Genomic DNA, 20,175 nt, shown 5'->3' on the forward strand with positions numbered 1-20,175 from the left:
ACCGCCGTGCCTGCCGGAAGGTTCAACTGCCTCAATGTCTGAATGGACTCTTTCTCTTTCTTTCTCCTTCCCTCATTCCCGTTCAGTTCTCGTATTCACCCGCACCTTCGACCTATTCGCGTGTGTACCCGCGTGTCCAAGTCAGACAAACCGCGCGTATTCCTCCGCCGTATATACGTTTGAATGCCCAAAAACACAAAGTGCGCCCGCTGCATCGGCAGAGAGGAGAGTTGGTCTCCGCCCGCGCGTTAATCCACGTGAAAGACCAGCCATGCGGCCGCGCCCCGAAGCGACGATCGCTTTTGCCAACTGGCGTTGACTCTTTGCCGTCGGGAAAAAGGACGGAGCCGTTTCTTTCCTGGCGCGAGATAACCGCCCCGGGAAGAGCTCTCTGTTTTCTGTGCGAAACGTGTATACACCGCGGCCACTAGAAGCTCTGCTGGAAAGAGAAAGAAGCTTTTTGAAAAAGACGAGATGTGGTATAAATTTTTGCGAAAAATATAAAAGTAAAAAGCGATTTTATGTGTGTGTGTGTGTGCTGTGGCACGATAAAATTAATTTAAAAAAAAAAGGGAAAAGAATTCTCCGCGTTAAGCAGCAAACAAATTTGCCAGAAGCTCATTAGCGAGAGATCATGATTGAATTACCAAACAAAATTCTTTCGGAGCGTAGAAGTGTAGGTGAAGTTGCCGCAGCTATTGAATTTATCTCTCAAACTGATTTCATTGTATTACAGGGGGAGGGTTATGTAAATTGATGAAATGGAGATCAAGCTGGATGAAATTGAGTTACACCCGGCCGGGGAATGCGCAATTTATTGCAAAAATATTCGTTTTTAATATGGCGCAGCGAAAACCGTAGCGCGAGAAATGTACACGCCGCGATATTTATATATCAAATATGTGTTTTTTACATTTAATTGCCTGGCGCGAATTGATCGCGGAGTCGAAAGAACAATTCGTTTGCGAAAAATGCCGGGCGTGGTTTGATAGTCGTTTTCTCTTTTTTACTTTTTTTTTTATTGCAACCACCAGCAAATATGACAATTTTATACTTGAGGATAGATTATCTGTAACTTCGCTATAATGCTACAACACTCTCTCCTCCGATTTTATAATAAAAAAAATAATATATATTATAACAGTTTTAATTTATTATGTAAACGTATAATAATTGCACGATTATGACTCGTAAAGATATGATTTTTTACTTTTTCGACGAGTATATAATCCAACGTGTCTAATGAAAGATTAAGATTAAGATTTTAGAAGATTAATTAAAACTAAATCTAATGAAGCTACCGATTCTGGAAACCATAAATGTATTTTATGTTTATTCCAAGGTATTAAATGCATCTGCTTTCTTGATGGAAATAAATTAAATTGCTGATATTACCTCTGATATTCAAATCAAATGTATATATGCGTTTTACAGTTGAACGATTAATAAGGATGTGCGTTATCTCGACGTAAATATTTCGCAAATTTTCTCACTAAAAAATGCGATTCCTAGCAATATCGTTTTATCGCGAGCATCGCAAAAGCAGAAGAATAAATTCCGTAGACGAATTACGCTTCGGGGTCCGCTTCTGGCTCGGCATTTTATATACATTTGCCGTTTCGAGATCGCGGAAGATTTCGCGCGAGAATAATTGGATTACGCTATCAAACTCCGGTCTCATTACGACGGTGGTTAGTTCTCTTCGATCTAGGAAGCGCACGAGAGAGAGAGAGAGAGAGAGAGAGAGAGAGAGAGAGAGAAAACGCATAAGCTAGATTCTGCACGTGGTCGCGTATACGATCCATCGGGCGATAAATAATCGAGCGAAGTGGATGAAAAAAGAGAGGAAAGGAAAGCGAGAAAAAGGACGAAGGTTTAAAGGCAAATACTTGCGGACTCCCCGCGAGGCGACCCCGGCTGAACTTCTAGCAGACGTCGCGGGGGGTCTTCTAACGAGCCGTGCAATTAACATTTTTATTAGACGGTTCCTCTCTGCCTGCAAGCCGACCCTCTGTCCTGCTCCACATGTGTAACCACCGTCAGAGAGCCTCATCGATACTTCTCGGCAACGCGGAACAGCTTCCTCCCGTCTGCGAAATGGATTTCGGTCCTATTAGTGTCTATTCAAGAACCGAGAAAGAGTGAGAAGGGAGCGGAATTGGTTTTTCGGTCCAAAGTAACGTCTTCTTGGAAATAAGGAAATATATAAGTATATCTTTCATCATATGCGAAGATATTTCCAGTTTCTTCGCGCTTTCATCTATCTCTCGTTAATATGGAATCTGTTCTCGGTATTGTTGAGACGCAAATAATCTTTCCTCGAAATCTTAATATACACCTGCTTCATTTCAAAGATAGAAAGCGCAACAAAGTGCAATCGAAACGAATCGACACTAACAACAAGACGCGTTCGCCGGATCGTATGTCACTCGCGCTCGCTCATCTCGCAGAAAATTCTACCGGGGGGAGATAATCATCTCTGTATATGTACAAGCGCGATTCCACCCTCGTCTTGAAATTATTTCTTAAGCATCATATTTGCACCTAGAGAGAAAGAGCACCGTGCAATTTCCCGACATGAGCGTCTCGCGCGCAAAGAAAATAAACATGAGAGCGCTATCGCCGCGCGTATAGGGACGCATCCAGGCGAGCCGTTAAGTATCGTTGCGGCGCAACGCACGGCGATCGTTGCGCATTTCAGGGCCGCCGCGCTGCATCGCGGCGTCGATGCACCGCGGCGCGGAGTCGGAGTATCATCGGTGCGCGTTGTTGCATTGTTCGGCATTTCTCGATGTGCGGCATCGGTGTGCGCTACGTGCCGTACGGTGATTTGGCTAACCACACGTTTGTTGAACCATCGGCGGCATCCGGCATTGTTTGCTCGCTTTGATGAGGCCAATTCGTGTTTCGCTTTTGCGTCTGCGTTCCGTGTGGGATGCGCGAGAGAGCGCGGGCGCGCGCTCGCGCTCGCGTACGCACGTGTGTACATCAGCGTGTGCGTGCGCCAGCTCGTGCGTGCGTGCGTGCGTGCGTGCGTACGATCGCCGCGCTGTCTGTATACACGGCGAGAGTCTGCGTATGTCATTAGTGACCCCGGGGGTGACCCCGGGATTCGCTCTCACCGTACCGGGCTATCAACACCGACCACCGCGCACCACCGACAGAGAGGCTCCATTATGCGCTCCTAACGATACCCGCCCAGCGCGCGAAACATTGTCGCACGCCGTCGCGTTGTTGACCACTTCGCAGGATATTGCGATGATTCTATTTGCTTCTGTCTGATCAACGTGAAGCGATCTTGATGAAAGCTCTGAACAGTTTCATCGCCGATTATTTTAAAGATTGCAACTGACCATGTAAATGTTTAAAAGAAAAATACTTTACATATAATTTATCATTATTAATATTGTTATAATAATTTAAGTTAGTAATACATTTTTTTTATGTTTAAGAATGTATACAATATTTGTTTTATCATTATGTAATTATTCTATGAATAATATACTGTATAAGTAATTTCTTGTACATGTATTAATAAGAGAAATAAGAACGAAAGCAAAAGACGTAAGTAAAATGAGAATCAAATATCTCAATGATTAATAATAATAAAACAAGTAATAACAAATTAAGTACAATAATCCCTAACAAACTTAGACACGATAAGTACGAAAGTTAACGTGAGAGAGGAAATGAATTAAAGCGACGCTAGAAAAACGCAGCTGCCCTTTATGATAGATTTTGTAAGAATAACAAAAAATTAATGCATTTCACCTGTCATTTCAGGTCTGCGACCTGCGAAAAGCAGAAAGCTCGATGGAGCTGCGAATCGTGAGCTAATAAGCGCCAGGAGAATCCGGCGTGTCTCATAAACGAGCACGTACGAAGACTCGAGTGCGCGCGATCGATCAGGCATGGGACGTCTGGTCTGACGATGAAGAAGAGTGGGTGGATATACACACCACGGGGGCACGGCCGCGAGCCTGCCCGCCCGCCCCGCACAACGATACGTCGTACAACGATACCGCTCGTCGTGTCCCGACCACGGTGTTCTCTCCGACTCCGCCGAACTGGTAAGTAACTGGCGCGGTGCTATTAAATGCAGACACGAGCGAGCGCGGCCCGGAAATTGCCTAATTTCCTGAGTGCGCGCGCCGATCCGTCAACCTGACGTGACGGGGAGACGGGTGGCTGCACGGAATACCGTGACTTTTAATGTCAAGTGACTGTCGAAAGAAAAACCCGGTTATATCTCGTGCTCGCGCGAACGCGTGCGCGCGCGCGTGTCTCGGGTCTGGTACAAGGCCTGGACCGACCGACCGACGGATATACACGTCGCTCTCTCGCTCGAGTGGATTTCCGTTGAAGTCGAGCGCCCGTCGCCGCCACGACACGGAGAGACTCCGACGTCTATACTCACCTCCCCTCCCCCATCCCTTCGCGCGCGCCTCGCGGAACGCGCGATCCAAATTGCCCCGACTCCGGGCTCTATTCGCGTCTACATCGGAAACGGATATGCGCTTCTCGTTAGATTAATCGCGATCTCACGAATGTTCTTGACTTGACTTCTCCGATGGCAGCACGCACGGACGATGCGCGGCGGTCGTCGTGTCCGCGTGAGTGCACGGCACTTTAGCTTGATGAATCGGACGCGCGCAGCAGTTTAGTAGTAGTTGATTAGTAGTAGTTGATTATAGCGGCAGTTGATTGGTTGGTGACGATTATTCATCTGGCTTATAACTGGTTCTCATTATAGATTTAGAGTATTTATATTATTCATTCATTCATATATTATTTTAGATTATATTTAGATTACGTTCATTAAAAGTTATTTAAAAAACAATATCTGTAAATTCTGCAATGTAATATATATGAAACTATTTCATGAACTTTGCTTAATTATAATTAATTGTGTATTACAAATGCCTTTTTAATGTGTACGATGTGTCATGTATATGCGTAATATAATTTCAGAATATAAAATCATGTATATATCAAAAGTAGTGAAAAGGTTAATATAATTGTTACCTTTTACATTTAACAAGCTCATTTTACGAATATTAGTGCTCGTCAGCTAAAGCAGTTTTTAAATGAGCACTGAAATACAAACCACGTCTATTGATCCGCATAAATCATTCCGTTGCGTATACGGTTACGTTATTGTTGTTGCGTCCCGTTGAAGTCGGCCGAAATTTTCGGATATTCCGCAATAACGTATATATTTCCCCAATGCGAACTAACGATCACTAATTGAAACGTTCACTTACCGCAAAATCTGATACGTAATCGACGAAATGTAATGCAAGGAGTAATTAGTACCTGCAGAATGACAGATATTTCGGCTATCGGGATCGTGGAATACTCTGAGTTACGGATAGCGATATTTGTCGACCGCGTCGAGAATTCCTAACGCTGGAATGTACCGATGGATGCAATAAGCCCTCAGAGAGTAAGCGCGGCTATCGGGGAGAAAGATTGGGCCGTCCGACGCGGGTCGTCGGTGATAGAGAGACTAATCCGCGAGCTTAGCGCTCCGACGTAGGAGGGAGGGTGACAGTAGATAAGAGAAAATCCACAATTAAGAGGCGTCAATCGCTCGTGACACATGCTCCGCCGCTTTCCGATCTTCGTTGTGTGACGTATACGGGGTGTCTCGGGATTTTCTCCTAATGAGAGATATCCAAGACCAAAATTAGGAGGACTAACTAGTTGTTTCCACATCCATTCTCGCTTCCCGAGTGATCAGTCACTCATAGCTAAGAGATCTTAGTTCGTTTATCATTTAAAGAAAGCTTGATTAAAAATTTAGATATGCAAGATTTAGTTACATTTATAAATATCGAGATTACATTTCTTGATCTTCAACTCGAGCTCCGCGACCATTCTGCACATTACGCAACGCGTTCTCGTCGGGATCGACGAGAGCGGGGTTCCCGCGCTGGTGCGCGCGGCTGGTCGGCGGCAATCTCCCCGCGTCAGCCGTGCGATGTCGTATCTGTACCACCAGATGCCACACGCGCCGCCGGCAGGGTCGTGGAGCAAGCAGGACAAGCGGGGGTCTCTCCCGCGGACGGTCTCTCCGTCGCCCCACCACGAGAGAATGGGCGTGTATCGGCGTCCCCACCAGCCGGGTCACCTCTCCTACGACCCCTACGTCGCTTTTCCCACCAGGACGGACCGGGGCGACTCTGCGACCGTGAGATCCCGCGCGGGGAAGCGGGGCGACGGCGGCGGCGAAGGGACGGTGGGGCGACCGTTCCCGTGTCGCCTCGAGAGAGAGAGTCCCCTACTTTGCCGTCCGTGTCGTCCGCCGCGCACTGTCCTCCGTGGCCGCCGCGGATCCACGCCTTCCACCACTTCCCATTGGCCCGATCTGTCCCCAGAGTTTCTGGTGACACACGCCCCGTCGTTCTCCAGGAATCAGCCGCGGCGCAGGAGAGATCGTTGCTGGAGCCGCACGCCGCTCCTAGCTGCGAGAACGGCGGAAAGCGCGCGGGTCCGCGCGCGATGGTTGTCCTTAGGTACGTCCGTCCGAGGATTGATCGGCTTGCCTCAGTTGGGCGTGTACGCGCTATCACGTCGCCGATGCGGGCGAACGCGACGGAAATATGTATAGATCCGTGGCCCGGCGGAGCACATCTCTCGATTCCCATATACATAGATATAACCGCGTTAGTTTGCGCCGCAACACCCGGGACATTGCACTCTTAACCCGGGAGAAAAGCGACGACCAACGCGACTCCTCGCGCGATTTGCATTCACCGTTTAAATGCCTTCTGTCACGTTACTCCCGCGCATTGACTTTTCGACACAATTCTTATCTATGTGTAATCAGCAAAAATATTACTCCGTACTAGGGAATCCGGAATATATAATTAAGGAGTAGCGGAAATATTAAAGAGAAGAGAATAAATCAAGTTTCTCCGTCTTTATTATTTTTTGATTACCGAGTAGGAAAAAAAATTATCTGCCTTTGTGATCAATTATTATAATAAACTCCCCAACACAGATACAGAGTCTTCACTCGGGTATATTACCTCGGTTTACAATGAAAATGCAAACGTAAGAGTAACGATCGCTGCGATCGATATGCACATGCGGTCGACCTACACACACACTTCCTCGGCGCTGCCCCAGTCCACACAGAACAGACCGTCTCTACCTAAACTGCCAATCGGACAGCTGGGAAGCGCGGCCCGATTGCGTAACGGGGACTATATTCGCCCGGTCGTAAAACGTAATCGCTTCACCGAACGCGGCTCGCGTTGAGACGCGCATTATATCTTATAACGACCGATAGTAGCGGAATATGTCGCGGGTTGATTTTTAGATCCCGATATACGTTCGGGCGATGATCGCGTCCAGCGTGGCGTATCTCATATCCGAGCGTGACGGCCATTTCCTGGCATGAGATACGTCAAAACAAGGCCTGTTATCTACACTTGCGAATGTAGAATCGTCTTATCGAGCCCCGACTTGATCTACCACGTATAACTATATTGGTGTCTTTTGTTTAGTACTCGCGCGGTATCGACAGTCTCGTTGTCGCTATTGATTTTCTCGAGTTTTGCAGCAAACTTATATACGCTTATCCAAAGGATATTTATACACGCTCTCACGACACTCTGCCTCTCGAGTCCTGTCTTAACGACTATACTTTTGCGAAACTTGCCCCGAAGCCTATAAATATGATTGCTATCTGATCGTTGCGTTTCAGCAGGGGAATCGAGGAGTTTCCTTCGATCGTCTCTCGCATTATTACGAGCCCGAGATCGAATCTGGTCTGAATCGATCGCCGATGCGATATATAGCGAGCGCCGGGACGCGATTCCATTCCGAGTCGCTCGATATAATTAAACATGCGCGCTCTCTAAGACTAGTCGCTGATCCGGCTGATCTTTATCGAGAGTTCCCTCGCGAACGTGCGCGCTCGCGCGCGCTCCTGACGGTCCATCCGGCGGAAAGGTCGCGAAGACGAGGCGCGCGCGGGCAAAAGCGAAGGCAATGACGGCTTTGTCTCGTTACTGCCGGCAGGCAGCGGCGACGGCGGCGGCGACGGCGGGGAGGGGAAAGCGAGGAGTCAGCGAGGATGATCCGAGCGTGGCCCGAGCTGAAGATGGAGGCACGATAACGACGACGGAAATTGAATTCTCTCACCAGTCATCCCGCTGCGAAGAGAGTGCATGCACACACGCATCGATTCGCCCCGCGCGAGTCGTATAAGCCGAGTATCGACGAGCGCTGCGCGTCGGGAGAGAGAAAGAGAGAGGGAGAAGAAGAGAAAAGGGCGGCAGCAAGCGGGAAAGACAGGGGAGAAAGAGAGAAAGAGGGAGGTAGAGGGGCAAGGAGGGAACCCACGGTTCTGTCCTTCCTGCTCCTTTTGTCTCGGCAACGCGGTATATACGGATGGGTGCACGTAGGCTACCTCGAAAGGCGAAGCCCGCAACGGCCGCTCTATACGCAATACCTGCGGCATCGCTCGTCGTTTTACCTGCCACGCGAGACAAAACACGGAGGCGCTTGTAGAGAGAAAAAAAAAATAACCGCCTCGTTTCCCGCGGAGGAAATCTCTCTATCCGCGGCATGACGGTTTTATACGAGCTAAGAAATCGCCGTGACAGTACCCGGTGCGCGTACTGGCAGATGAATGTTAAAAGTGGATGAATATCCGCGGGATGCTTCGCCTGTAAACCTTTGACATCGTCGGCAACGATGGAGGACCCGTTCGTTGACAATCCGCGATAACGGACAATCCTTTTCACTCTTTGAATGAACTTTGAGAGCGAGAGCTCGTAATAATAAGGCTAGCGTTTCGAGATACATGCAGATACATCGAGTTTTGGTTGCGAGATTTTCAAAAATACATAAAATACCCTTCATAACGACCCATATATTCGTTTCATCGCTGTCGAATTCGAATGGCCGTGCCATTGTCTGCAGCTTTACTTGACGCAGAAAGTGTAATTCGTACAAATCATTCATTTTGCAATTAAATAGAAGCGTTGAGAGACGTTAATTCCGTTTTTTTCATCCTCCTTTCGTCGTCGTAAATTTAAATGATGTCCGCGCGCGCGGCTTCCTTGTTTGTAATTGCGTAATATGACGGCTTCTAAGCGCGCGCGTGAACGCGTGTTTTATTGTCTCCATGCAGCCTCGAGCATTATAACCGCGCCGACGGTCTGGGTTAGTAAAATCGTACACCTAGGAGCGTGTCCAATCGACATTACGATAATTTATGGCTTAAATAAATGCCCGATCGGTGTACGAGCGTGTACAGGTATCAATTTACATGACGCAACGGATATGTAACCTGATATATCGTGCGGCGGCGGGGCACACAGGCATACACCCCGCGTTCCCGACGGTTCTCATCGCGGCTACACCAGCCGGCGCAGGGCGAGATACAAAGTAGCGACGGGCGGGGGAAAAAAAAAGATTCTCTCACGCGGGAAAGGTGCGCGCGGGAATCTGAGGCCGACAACTCTCGGTGGACGGGAAATTTGTCAGGTTAAACCCGATCGGCGATTAAATGCGAATTATATGCGGATACAAATGAGTTACGCTCCGTTGACGCTATAACGAACGTATAATGTACGTTCCGAAACACGAGATTCGCGGATATAACCAAATTTGCAAACGCAATTTTGCATCGATTCCGTCCCGAACTCGATGATGAACCCTATATCTAAACTAGTGTAACCAGCCGTCTCAGTTTTACGGGATTCAATACCGCGTTTAATTGAATGAGATATGTATTTTCGGGATCATTGACTGCTCCGGTTTTTAGCCTGTTTCCTGTATTATTAACATTTATCGTCGTCAAATACGTAACATGTAACATCACCATATAATTAACGTAATTTTCGTGTTTCTAATCATTGTGGTGATTTTGCCGATATCGATCCTTACTTTAATCGAACATCTCATAACAAGTCTAAAACATCGTATAACATCATAGAAAGTAACGCATTCTAAAGTGAGATTAATATCGATTTCTACGCGTAAATTTCGCATGATATATTAACTGCGTGACTGCGTGTAATCCTGAGAGCCATTTTTTTCTGACTATGAATTTCAACTTTAATTGTAAGATTCAGTTGTCTCGAGCCGAACTCGTTAGAACTCGGAACATGATGGAGTATGATTCTACCGAAGCAAGCGACGAGATCTCGGCGAGAGCGCGAGAGACCCGACGGCCTCACAAAAGGTGAACCCACTTCGTGGGTCTGTTGGTCGGCGGCGGCGGCGGCGGCGGCGGCGGCGGCGGCGGTGGCGGTGGCGGCGGTATTCGCTTGCGGAAGGCGGGAGGCGGCCGGAGTACTCTGTAGGTAGGTAGAGAGATATATCGAAGCGTTCTCTCGGCCGTATTCGGGCGGATTCGTGTGCTCCCGTCGACTGGTGGTGGCTGCCGCGCGCCGCGCACCACCGCCAAGAGTTTCACGCTGCGTGGAACGAAACTCGTACGTACGCGATCAGCTCGACCGAGGCCGCCGGCCTTCCTCTGCGTATCGGGCCCCGCTGCGTGTTTCGCGCCGGCCGACAGCTTCTCTCGTCGCCTACTCGTCGTGATAATATCGGGCGGCTGCTCGCGACGACGTCGACGACGACGACGACGACCGCGACGACGACTACAACGACGACGACGACGACGATACGACGATTGTTGGTGCCCTATACGTGTCTCGTGTGCGAGCCAGCGGAAAGCGCACGCAAACGCACACGCATATCGCACGCATACCAGCCCGCACACGCGTGCACCGCGCGGAGGCGCGAAACCGTCCCGGTCCGGTACTTGACGTGGTTCCGCGCCGGGGACTCGCGATGCGTTCTCGAGGCAGTGTACCGTAAAGAGTTCTCGCGGCTGCGGCGACGACGGCGGCGGGAGCGGCAAGAAAACGCGCCAATCGCGCGTCCGGTGTTCGCGTGGTGCTTCACGCTCGGCGGTTTGTCGCAGAAGTGGAGAGGGAGGACGGAGGAAGCGGGGGAGGAGGAGGAGGAGGGGGAGGAGGAGGAGGAAGTGGTGGAGGAGGAAGAGAAGGTGGTGGGCAAGCGAGGGTGGTAGCGGCGGGAGAGAGGAGTGACGCGGGTGACCGCACGAGAAATCGGAGCTCTCCGGTGAAGTGACATTTTTGTTGTTTTTGCTTCCCTCGACCTAGGCGTCTCGCGCTCGAGAGGGACTTTCGCCTCTCCTCTCCCCTTTGCGTTTCCCCCGCGCGATCACTAACCCTGTGACTCGACGCGGGTGACGACAAATGACGAATTTGGAAGGGCCAAGTAACGATCCTGCTCGTTAGGGAAAATCGGAGTCGTAGGCGGGGCCTAAGGTCGGTGGACACGTGACGCGGAAACTGTCACGCCGCCCTTGCCCTCCCTTCGTTCGCCCCCCTCCATGCGACCGAAATCCAACGCGACCGACCCACGCTTCTACCGTGGGTGAACGTGTGTCGTCCAACGGACGGACGACGCCCGTTCCGAGGGAACTCCGGCACGTGTGTGCGCGTACGTGTGACGCGAGGCTTTCCACACGGAATTGCACCGGGAAATCCCACGATGTGGGACTAAGACGATCATGAATGCTCCGGAGGATTATACGCCAGCTATGCGTTTACAGCGCGCACCGAATGCGTATCCCGTGCCGAATGCGACGCTCTGACGGAATTCTCGCATTCACGGACTGTGCGACGCGATACTCTCGCAGCAGCAGAGAATATTCGCTCCTATATTGCCTGTTCCCTTCCGAATCTCGCGAGGAGGCTGAGCCCCATTCCGAGAACTTAACTACCGCAAATTAAATAATGCGCATCCGATTCCACTATTGTTCGTCTACGACAGTGTTTTCCGTCTCGCTTTGCTCGCGCGATTCCGCAGCTAAGCGACAGCCAATCTTTTCGCCCAACAATCGCAGCTTAACGAGTGTACCACAAATACACGGGGCGATGACGCCGTCGTGGTTGTACGAGGAACGCCGCCGCGGCGTCGAATCGGTGTGAACCACCCGAGAATGCAGCAGGCCAGTGTAGGTGGCTGCGACGAGGACTTCGGCACGACGAGTCCCACGGCGAGGTCGCCGATTGGCCTCGCGATCAAGAGCGAACCCGGCGTAGACAGGAACGACGGTGCAGTGAGGGTTAAAGTCGAGATGCCCGAGCCCACGGAGGCCGGCGTCGAGGTCAAAGGTGAGCCCCGGGAGGATTATCAGCGGCAGCAGCCGAGCAACGACGGTTATCACTTATACGGCGACAAGAAGCCGGGATACGTTCTGGACGCTCCCGGACAGCCACCGCCACCGCCACCGCCGCCACCGCCGCCGCATCCTCATCAGGGATACCGTCCCGCGGGATTGCCCAACTCTTTCGGCTTCCCATCTTTTTACGGGCATCATCATCATCCGGCGATGATGCCGTCGTTCCCGACCGGACGCCCGTCCGCGGACGGGCCGATCGGCAAGATCGGCGACGAGCAGACGACGTCGTCGCACGTCGACCGACACGCGGCTGCCGCCGCTGCCGCTGCCGCCGCCTACGGCAGATTGCCACCGGTTCCCAACGATGGCTTCCTGCACGAGCCCCATCATCACCGCTTCGACGCCGGCGACTTCCAGCACGGTGTGCCGTACCCGGGTTTCCGGCCCGCCATGCGCTCGTACGGCAATCATCAGAACAACAGCGCCTACAGCAGAAGCGGCCACTATCACCCGGCCAGGCAGCGCAAGTGGAGCAGCTCCGCGTTCCGCGGACTTCATCCACCGATGCCTGTGAGTTTGCTCCCCTTTCCCTTGTTTTTTTTCCCTATCTAAAACGATCATACCTCTGAAATTTCTATTCTCTCATTTTTTTAACATCGTTTTGGCGAAAAATTCAGTCCTCTGTCTGCAAAAGCGAAAATCCAGTTGTTCGGAATATGAAATTTAAATTAGATTGTCAACATAATAAATCAAATTGTTCTCGATATTATTGCTACAGAATGTGATATGACGATATCTATACAGTTTATGTCATAAATAATACAAGACACTCGTGTATTCTCTCGTTATCTTTTTATACTGGCTTCAGAATACACGCCTTTTTATATCCGCAGTAATCAACAGCATTCATAAAGAGGCTATTCTTGTCTCTTGAGGTCATAGGTTTTTCTCGCGTACAACAATCCGCCAACTCACATCATCATTTAAAAGCTCTTGAAATTACATCGCGCATTCTTTTCAAGATTGCAAAACGAGAGACAAGAAATCTTTCGCTTTGACCGATGCGCTTTAGTTATGTGTATTTCGTATTGGATTATACGATTATACGGAACGGTATGGCACTTAGACAGGGAACAATACCTCCGTGACGAAAGCGAGAATATCGCGTTCGTCGCGATCGCGCGATCTTATTGAGGCCCGATAAAATCGGTAATCGGAGAATGGCGATAGTATCGCGCGTACCGATACGACGACGTAGGCGGCAGCAAAAATTGTATTTTTTGCCCGCCGGCGTGCGTACGAATCATCGCCGTGAGGCGCGTGAAATTTCCGAACCAACCAGTACGCTGCATCTCCTATTTCGTGCGAGCGACGCATTACCGTGTCGATCGTAAATCGTCAAAATATCTTAATTCTTTGTACGTTGTACTAAATCGCTTTGTACGCAATATTATACGAACGCGTCTATTAGAAATTTAATAAATGATAATTGTTCGATCTAAAATTACAAATTTTAATTCGAATAAAAACTGAAAAGAATATAAGTAACAAAAAATTACTTGAATAAAGTACATATTAAATAATAAATTATAACGAGCGTATATTATTATTACAATTATTTATTAAATCTTTATTTAAGATTTTTAAAAGATTCTTTTAATATTTTGTGTGTATGATTATAAAAACTATGTTAAGACTTTTACTAGTTATATAATACATGATTAAAAATTACTATGTTTTGCATTTCCAGTAATCGATTCATATACCTTGCGTGACTTCTACATAGTTAAGACAATTAATAAAATAATTAAAATAATTAATAAATAATGAAATAATTAAAAAATATAATTGTTAAAAGAAAATGTAATTATTTTCTTTTCACTCCGATCTTCAAATTTTTAAATTAAGTTCTTTCAATGGAAATATTGTTTCCAATTAAAAATTAGACTGCTGAAAGTATGACACGCAGAGAAAGGGTGCGTTCACAAGCAAAAAAAGTGCATGTCGAGGGTAAGAAAGTGCTACGTAACGCGAAATCTACCGCAATTAGCACGTCACGCCGTGTTATCGTTACGCGACCTGTAAAGAGCAGTGTGAGGTTACGCTGACATTAATCTTTTTCAATTTTATGACAGCCAATCGGTGTTACATCTATCATATCCTAAGTACAATCGATGTATCTAGACTAGAAAATGTAAACACAAAATTGGATTTTTATTTTTCATTAATGTTTTAACGAGAACTCTGACGCTTCTAAGAGCAAAGAAAACGGAACGAAATAACCATTTTTTTAATCGTATATGTTAATGTCAAACAAGTAACTTTCACGATTGCATTTATCTGCGATGAATTTATTTATGATGAATATATTTATCTATGAATATAAGTGTAAACAAAGTATAAAAATAATAATACACGGAACGGCAATAAAAATGATCTATAATACCTATATAATTAAAGTAATATCAAATCCCATTCTTGACGTAATTTGATCACGTCTTCTGTAGCAGAAGGCTTAAAGAAAAATTAAAGGTGATGTCTTACCAGCTTTCGCTTCCCACGATTTTGCTTCCGTAGGACATTGTACGGGATACTTCGATTGAAATTGCCGGGCCGAGATGAAGGGTTAATGAAATCGGACGAGACGTCGCGATCGGCCTGGACAAAAATTGCGCCCCGATCGAAATTACAGTGATTATACGCACCGCGGTTTTGCCTTCCCTCGGGGGAGGACTACGGCGTGCACCCTCTCTCGCCGTCCCTCGGAAGGGAACACTTCCCCCTCTCCCCCTCTCCTCCCGTTCGCTCCGTGAACCGGTAGAGTGATACAGGACTCATTGAGAGTACGGCCGATTATAAGCGGGAAACGCGGACGGCGATGGCGGGCGATGGGTCGGTCGGTTCGCTCAACGATTACCGTAACGCCGCGCTCGTAAAACAGATGCGCGTGCTCGGCGTCCATTATGACGTAATCCGCCGCTTCTTATAATTTATCGCCGACCAGAGAGAACGAGCGAGCGAGCGAGCGAGCGGTGGCCGGGGGATAAATATCGTTCGAAATTTCAGTTAAGCGGCCGCATTAATTTACGAAGCGACGATTAGCTCGTCGAACTTGCCGATTCCGCCTCGCAGTTTTCGACGAGGGATTAAACGGGCGCGCGTGCCACCTCTCGTCTCTCGTCTGGGTTCTTTCGCTTTATGGCACTACCGTCGCGATTCCCAAATTTATGACGCGAGAACGATTCAACTGGTGGCTTTTATAAAACGGCAGAGGTTTCCGCGCGTAATACAACTGATTCGAACGACCACTCGCGTTTGCACGACTCGATGTATCGGTATAGAGAACTTTAACGCTTAAAGAGTTTCACGAGCGACCTTATCAGCGATCGTACGAATCGGCGTCGATCGGCTAGGCGTGACTCACTCCACGAGAGATCTATCGCTTGTTCGCGCTCGCGGAAAGTATGAGAAATGCATTAGCTTGGGTATCGTGCCGGTGAAACGTTTCTGCGGGAAGTAGGTACCTGCTTGGCAATCTTAATTTGTGACGCAATTTTCCATGCATTTATTTTCAATTTTAATATGCATTTATCATAATCGAATTTTTTTTCTCGGTATAAGAGCCATAAAATTGATTACAAAATTGTCTTTCATTTAATTAAACTGAATTTACTTCATCAGAAATTTAATTTAAAGTATATATGTATGTAATATAATTGTGTCAGTGTATTTAATAGAATAACTAAAATACATAATCATATTTAAAATTACTGACAAGCAACGTTTCTCAAGCTTTCTGCTAACGAAAATTTGACCTCAATTCATTATAACATCTGCAGTTGAAAAGATAAGTTTGATAAAATTGACCTCGACAGTAGTAGTAATAATAATAACAATTTTAATTATCCATCAATTTTAGAAATGATCGATTTTTCGTCGATAATAGAACTATACTTAGTTTCCATATACGAAGCTCATGCCATTCAATTGGAAGGTATCCGTACTTGCAACGAGACGATTTCACGACCTCCAGAAACGCATGTGCAGACATTCCGTACAATCGGCGCGATCGATGTTCGTTCCAAAAACGGGGCAATCGGTTAGGTATACGACGACCGAGCCTATATCGTCGCGTTTACGATATCCGGGCCGAAGTGCTTCGCAACGTAACCGCTGCTGCAGCGAACTCATCTGCATACCGCTTCGGCCCGCGTAACGACCCGCGTTTGTCTTCCGCGAGTACGCACACCTGTATCGCGATAACGCTCCATAACGTACGACCGCAACGAATAAGGGCATTGAATCGGAGCCGATTCCCTTCGGCTATGCTTTTCTCCCAGTGCGCGCTCCAGATCTTACGACGAAGAATCGGCGCTGGCTCGCGAACGCGAAGGAAGACGCGAATCAGTCTATAAATTTCGCGATCGGGAAACTTGCGCGCACCTGCGAGTCGCGCGAGGCGATCGGCACGTCGCGATAGCGACAGGATATTCATCATGCGACAAACGTCAATTCTTTTCCGAGAATGAGACTCAGTATCTACCGACTACTGCCAACGGTCAACGGAAGGTTTAAATATTAATTATTGTTTCAAGAAAGATGAGCGCACGTTCTAGGATTAGAGGATTCGATAACATTATAGGAAAACGAAATTCTGATTTTTATCGCTTCCTTCAATTCAAACGTAATTTTTCACACGCGCTATGATTTGCAATCAATATTGTATTACATTCCATTTGTCCCGTCGCACAAATCTGCACATATACATAAAGCGGCATCAGTGTTAATTGACGGTTATTCCAGACTCTAAGGACAAATATTTTCTCAATATGTTAAAATGTAATTATACGTCGCGCCGTAATCGTACTCATACAATCATATTCACGAGGAAAAACTAGTATAATAAGTAGTTTTGATGAAATATGATCGAGTAATTTTCACACTCGCGAATCACTTCCTATTATCTTAGTAGTAAAAAGTTACATCATTTCACATGCCGCTGCGCGTGATGACATTGTCAACATGCATGTATAATTTAGAGTCACGCAACATTTATTTATAGACGTAATAGTAAAGAAAAATATGAGCAGAGATAGAAATGGCAAAATAAACAAAAAACTGTTAAAAATATTAAATTTGATTTGTAAGGATGTCAATTATGAAATGAGAGGACACTTAAAGTACAAAATATACGCTGCGGCGAGATATAATCTGAAGTATTATGAATGCAAAAAACTCGCTCGAAAAGCCGCATCCAAAGGCATTCGAATTCGTACGGGCGAAGAGAACTCATCCGTGGCGTCGCGTGGCACGAATGCAGATCGCGCAGTTTAAGCGACCGCGTTTTTTGTCGTTTGTCGTTCATTGATCGTTATAAGTATAACCTGCCGACACGGTCTATACATCACGCTTAAACGCGAAACCGCGTCAATTTGCGAGTAACGAGTCGCGCGATCACGCGTTGCGGACGGGCGTAAATGGAAATAAAAGGGGGATGGGCCCGCAGAGAGCGAGAAGTAGGACCCGGTGGAAAAGAAAGGAATACGTTTGCACGCCTCCATGTCGGTGGGGCCTCGCGACGACGCCCCGAAGCGGTTCCGCTCGCCAGATGCGTGCGCGAGCCGGACACGCCGAAGTGCGTTTTTCTACCTGAAGGGCGTCCAATTGAGCGCAACACATGGCGCTGCGGCCGCGGCGCGGTGGCGCGCGGGCCCTGAGTTTGGGCCTGTGGGCCCCCGCGCGCCGATTCGTCTCGTATCGTCGAGGAAACGAGCCGTCGTCGGGCACCCAAATGCGGGCCACGCCATGCCATACATATATGCCACGCCACGCCACGCCACGCTTTTCATCGTCGGCAAACACGCTAGACAACGGCGTTTGTTGTTCGCCACCGGGCCCCACTTCGAGCGCCGCGCGTTACGGGCCCCCGCGTTCTGTAACGATAGCCCGGGGAATCTCCTCGGAATGCTGCCCGGCGCTCGAGTTTTCTGGATCATAAACCCGTTTAAGTACCGCCTATGAAGCGCGGGGACTTCGATGTATATATATATATATATATATATATATATATAAAAGCCTGTTCTAGGTATAGCTCGTGTGTGCGTTTATATTTTATGTGGATGTACTCGTGTGTGTTTGTCTTTGTATATGTCTCTTGTACCGGTCCGCTTAACGATTGTCGACGTGCAATGGAAAAAAAGCTCGCTCATAGCTGTTAGTTATCGCTGCAGAATAAACGGCATTTCAATGACACGAAATAGACGCGCTCGTACGTACGAGCCTGTACGTCGCCGATTGCTCGAAGTGCAATCACGCGTGTCTGTGTTGCGCGTGTCACTTTGTTAAAGCGTATGAATAATTAATGGCGAGTATTAAATTTACATTCTCGTTGATGCGCTTAACGGATATCTGTTTTCATTTCTTGCAGTGTTTTACGGTCGTCGCTATTTTTCATCTTTCTCTGGGCCTTTGATGTGGGCGCTATTAAACACGCGAAAATAATTCCGACGTAAACTGTAACACGTAATATAGAACAATCCGCTGGATTTCCAATAGTATTCCTACTAAAGTTTTGAAATACGTGTCGACATCGTTAAATCGACGAGGTAGAAAATAAAAAAAATAAAAAGAAATGTGATTAATCTCGGCTGGTGAAAACGATATGGAATGATATCCGCAAAACAATCGTGGAGACCAGACGGATCGCGTACTATAATCGGAGGGAGAAAATCGTCGCCCCAGTCAGAAGGAGGGCATAACGAAGAATAAATAATTAGCGTGCGGCTGCGGGCCTGCGGTTTCGGCGTGCACGCGCCCTATCGTGCGGCTGTCGACGGCTGGCGTCCCGTTCTTTAATAGGAATATGGGAATTATGACAGCCAGTATTGTGTCGAAAAGTGGATTTCAAAATCCCCTCCCACCGTTCTCTCTTCCTGCTAGAAGTTTCCTCCGTCCCGATAATAATTATTAATATCAGTTGGCTAAAACAGTAAATGAATTAATTATACGGTTAACGAATCCGTAGCTTTCTCCTATTTAACGAAACTCGTGGTCAAACGGTTGATTTTTAATAAACGGTTTCTTTTCTCCGCAATAAAATATGAGATTATACTTACGTAGGCAAAAGGCCGATAATTTTTAACCAGTCGACCGTAACGCGATATCGCGTTTCTCATTCTTAATCGCGCTCCCATAATCTCCCGCTCTCGCGCGACCTAAAAGCCGCGGCTTAATTAAGTTCTGCTCGCGTGCCGCGACCGACTGAGAGAACCGCGTGCATTTTCAACTCACAAGCCTGTCGACGTAAACCAACAGAGAATGATACGCGCTAATTCTTTATCGTATAGCAGCAGAAAGAGAGAAGGAGAGAGAGAGAGAGAGAGAGAGAGAGAGAGAGAGAGAGAGAGAGAGAGAGAGAACTCTTTTCTCGATTACATAATACCGTTTTCTTGCACCGTCGATCATATGGCGAGACTTCGTAAATGTCATAAGCATCGTGGAATCGGGCGGGGAATATACAATTTTTTCCATGCGATTAATAGAGTACATTGATATCGCGGCGCACCTGCGTGTTTCCAAGCGGGATACGAAATCCGCGAGAGCGCACCGTGTTGCTAATACTTAACGTAAGCCATAGGATCATTCGCCGGAGGGACAATGTTGCATTCGTTAGCAGTGTCTGTACAATATAATAGATTGTTGGGAACAGTTTCTCATGACTCGCTTTGTATCGCTCTCCATCGCGTCGACGGAACACAAAATGTCTCCTATAGTTTGATGACCGAGATATATGTCATAATATTTATTCGACAAAAGGGATAAATTCTTTATTAATTAATTCGAGTTTATAATTTGATAGCTATAATTCAAGATAATAATAACGGAAAAATATTTTCTTTACAAATTAATTAAATTTTAATTTTGTGTGTACGCAATATGCTAATCCTAATCTTTGAATATAATTATAAATTGTCAATGTAATCACCTAAATATAT

The 20,175-nt window shown here is 47.3% G+C and overlaps 1 protein-coding gene and 1 long non-coding RNA gene across 3 annotated transcripts in view; one reads left to right on the forward strand and one right to left on the reverse strand.

Moving 5' to 3' along the window:
- The window catches only part of LOC105454207, a 79,376-nt gene that overhangs the window by 34,384 nt on the left and 24,817 nt on the right, over window positions 1-20,175 (reverse strand). The window contains exon 3 of one of the 2 annotated variants that reach the window (XR_974965.1): window positions 2,008-2,090. The exons of the other annotated variant lie outside the window; for it this stretch is intronic. This is a non-coding gene — a long non-coding RNA (uncharacterized LOC105454207). Of the gene's footprint in view, window positions 1-2,007; window positions 2,091-20,175 lie in introns of those variants that run through there. 2 annotated transcript variants of the gene reach the window in all.
- LOC105454206 (histone-lysine N-methyltransferase 2E-like) overlaps window positions 11,999-20,175 on the forward strand; it is a 92,043-nt gene continuing 83,866 nt past the window's right edge. The window contains exon 1 of the mRNA XM_011696677.1: window positions 11,999-12,751. Coding sequence (XP_011694979.1) covers window positions 11,999-12,751 — 753 coding nt within the window. The remainder of the gene's footprint in view (window positions 12,752-20,175) is intronic.

Source organism: Wasmannia auropunctata, unplaced genomic scaffold (genome assembly GCF_000956235.1).
Source record: "Wasmannia auropunctata unplaced genomic scaffold, wasmannia.A_1.0 LD335987.1, whole genome shotgun sequence".
NCBI classification, from domain to species: Eukaryota; Metazoa; Arthropoda; class Insecta; order Hymenoptera; family Formicidae; genus Wasmannia; species Wasmannia auropunctata.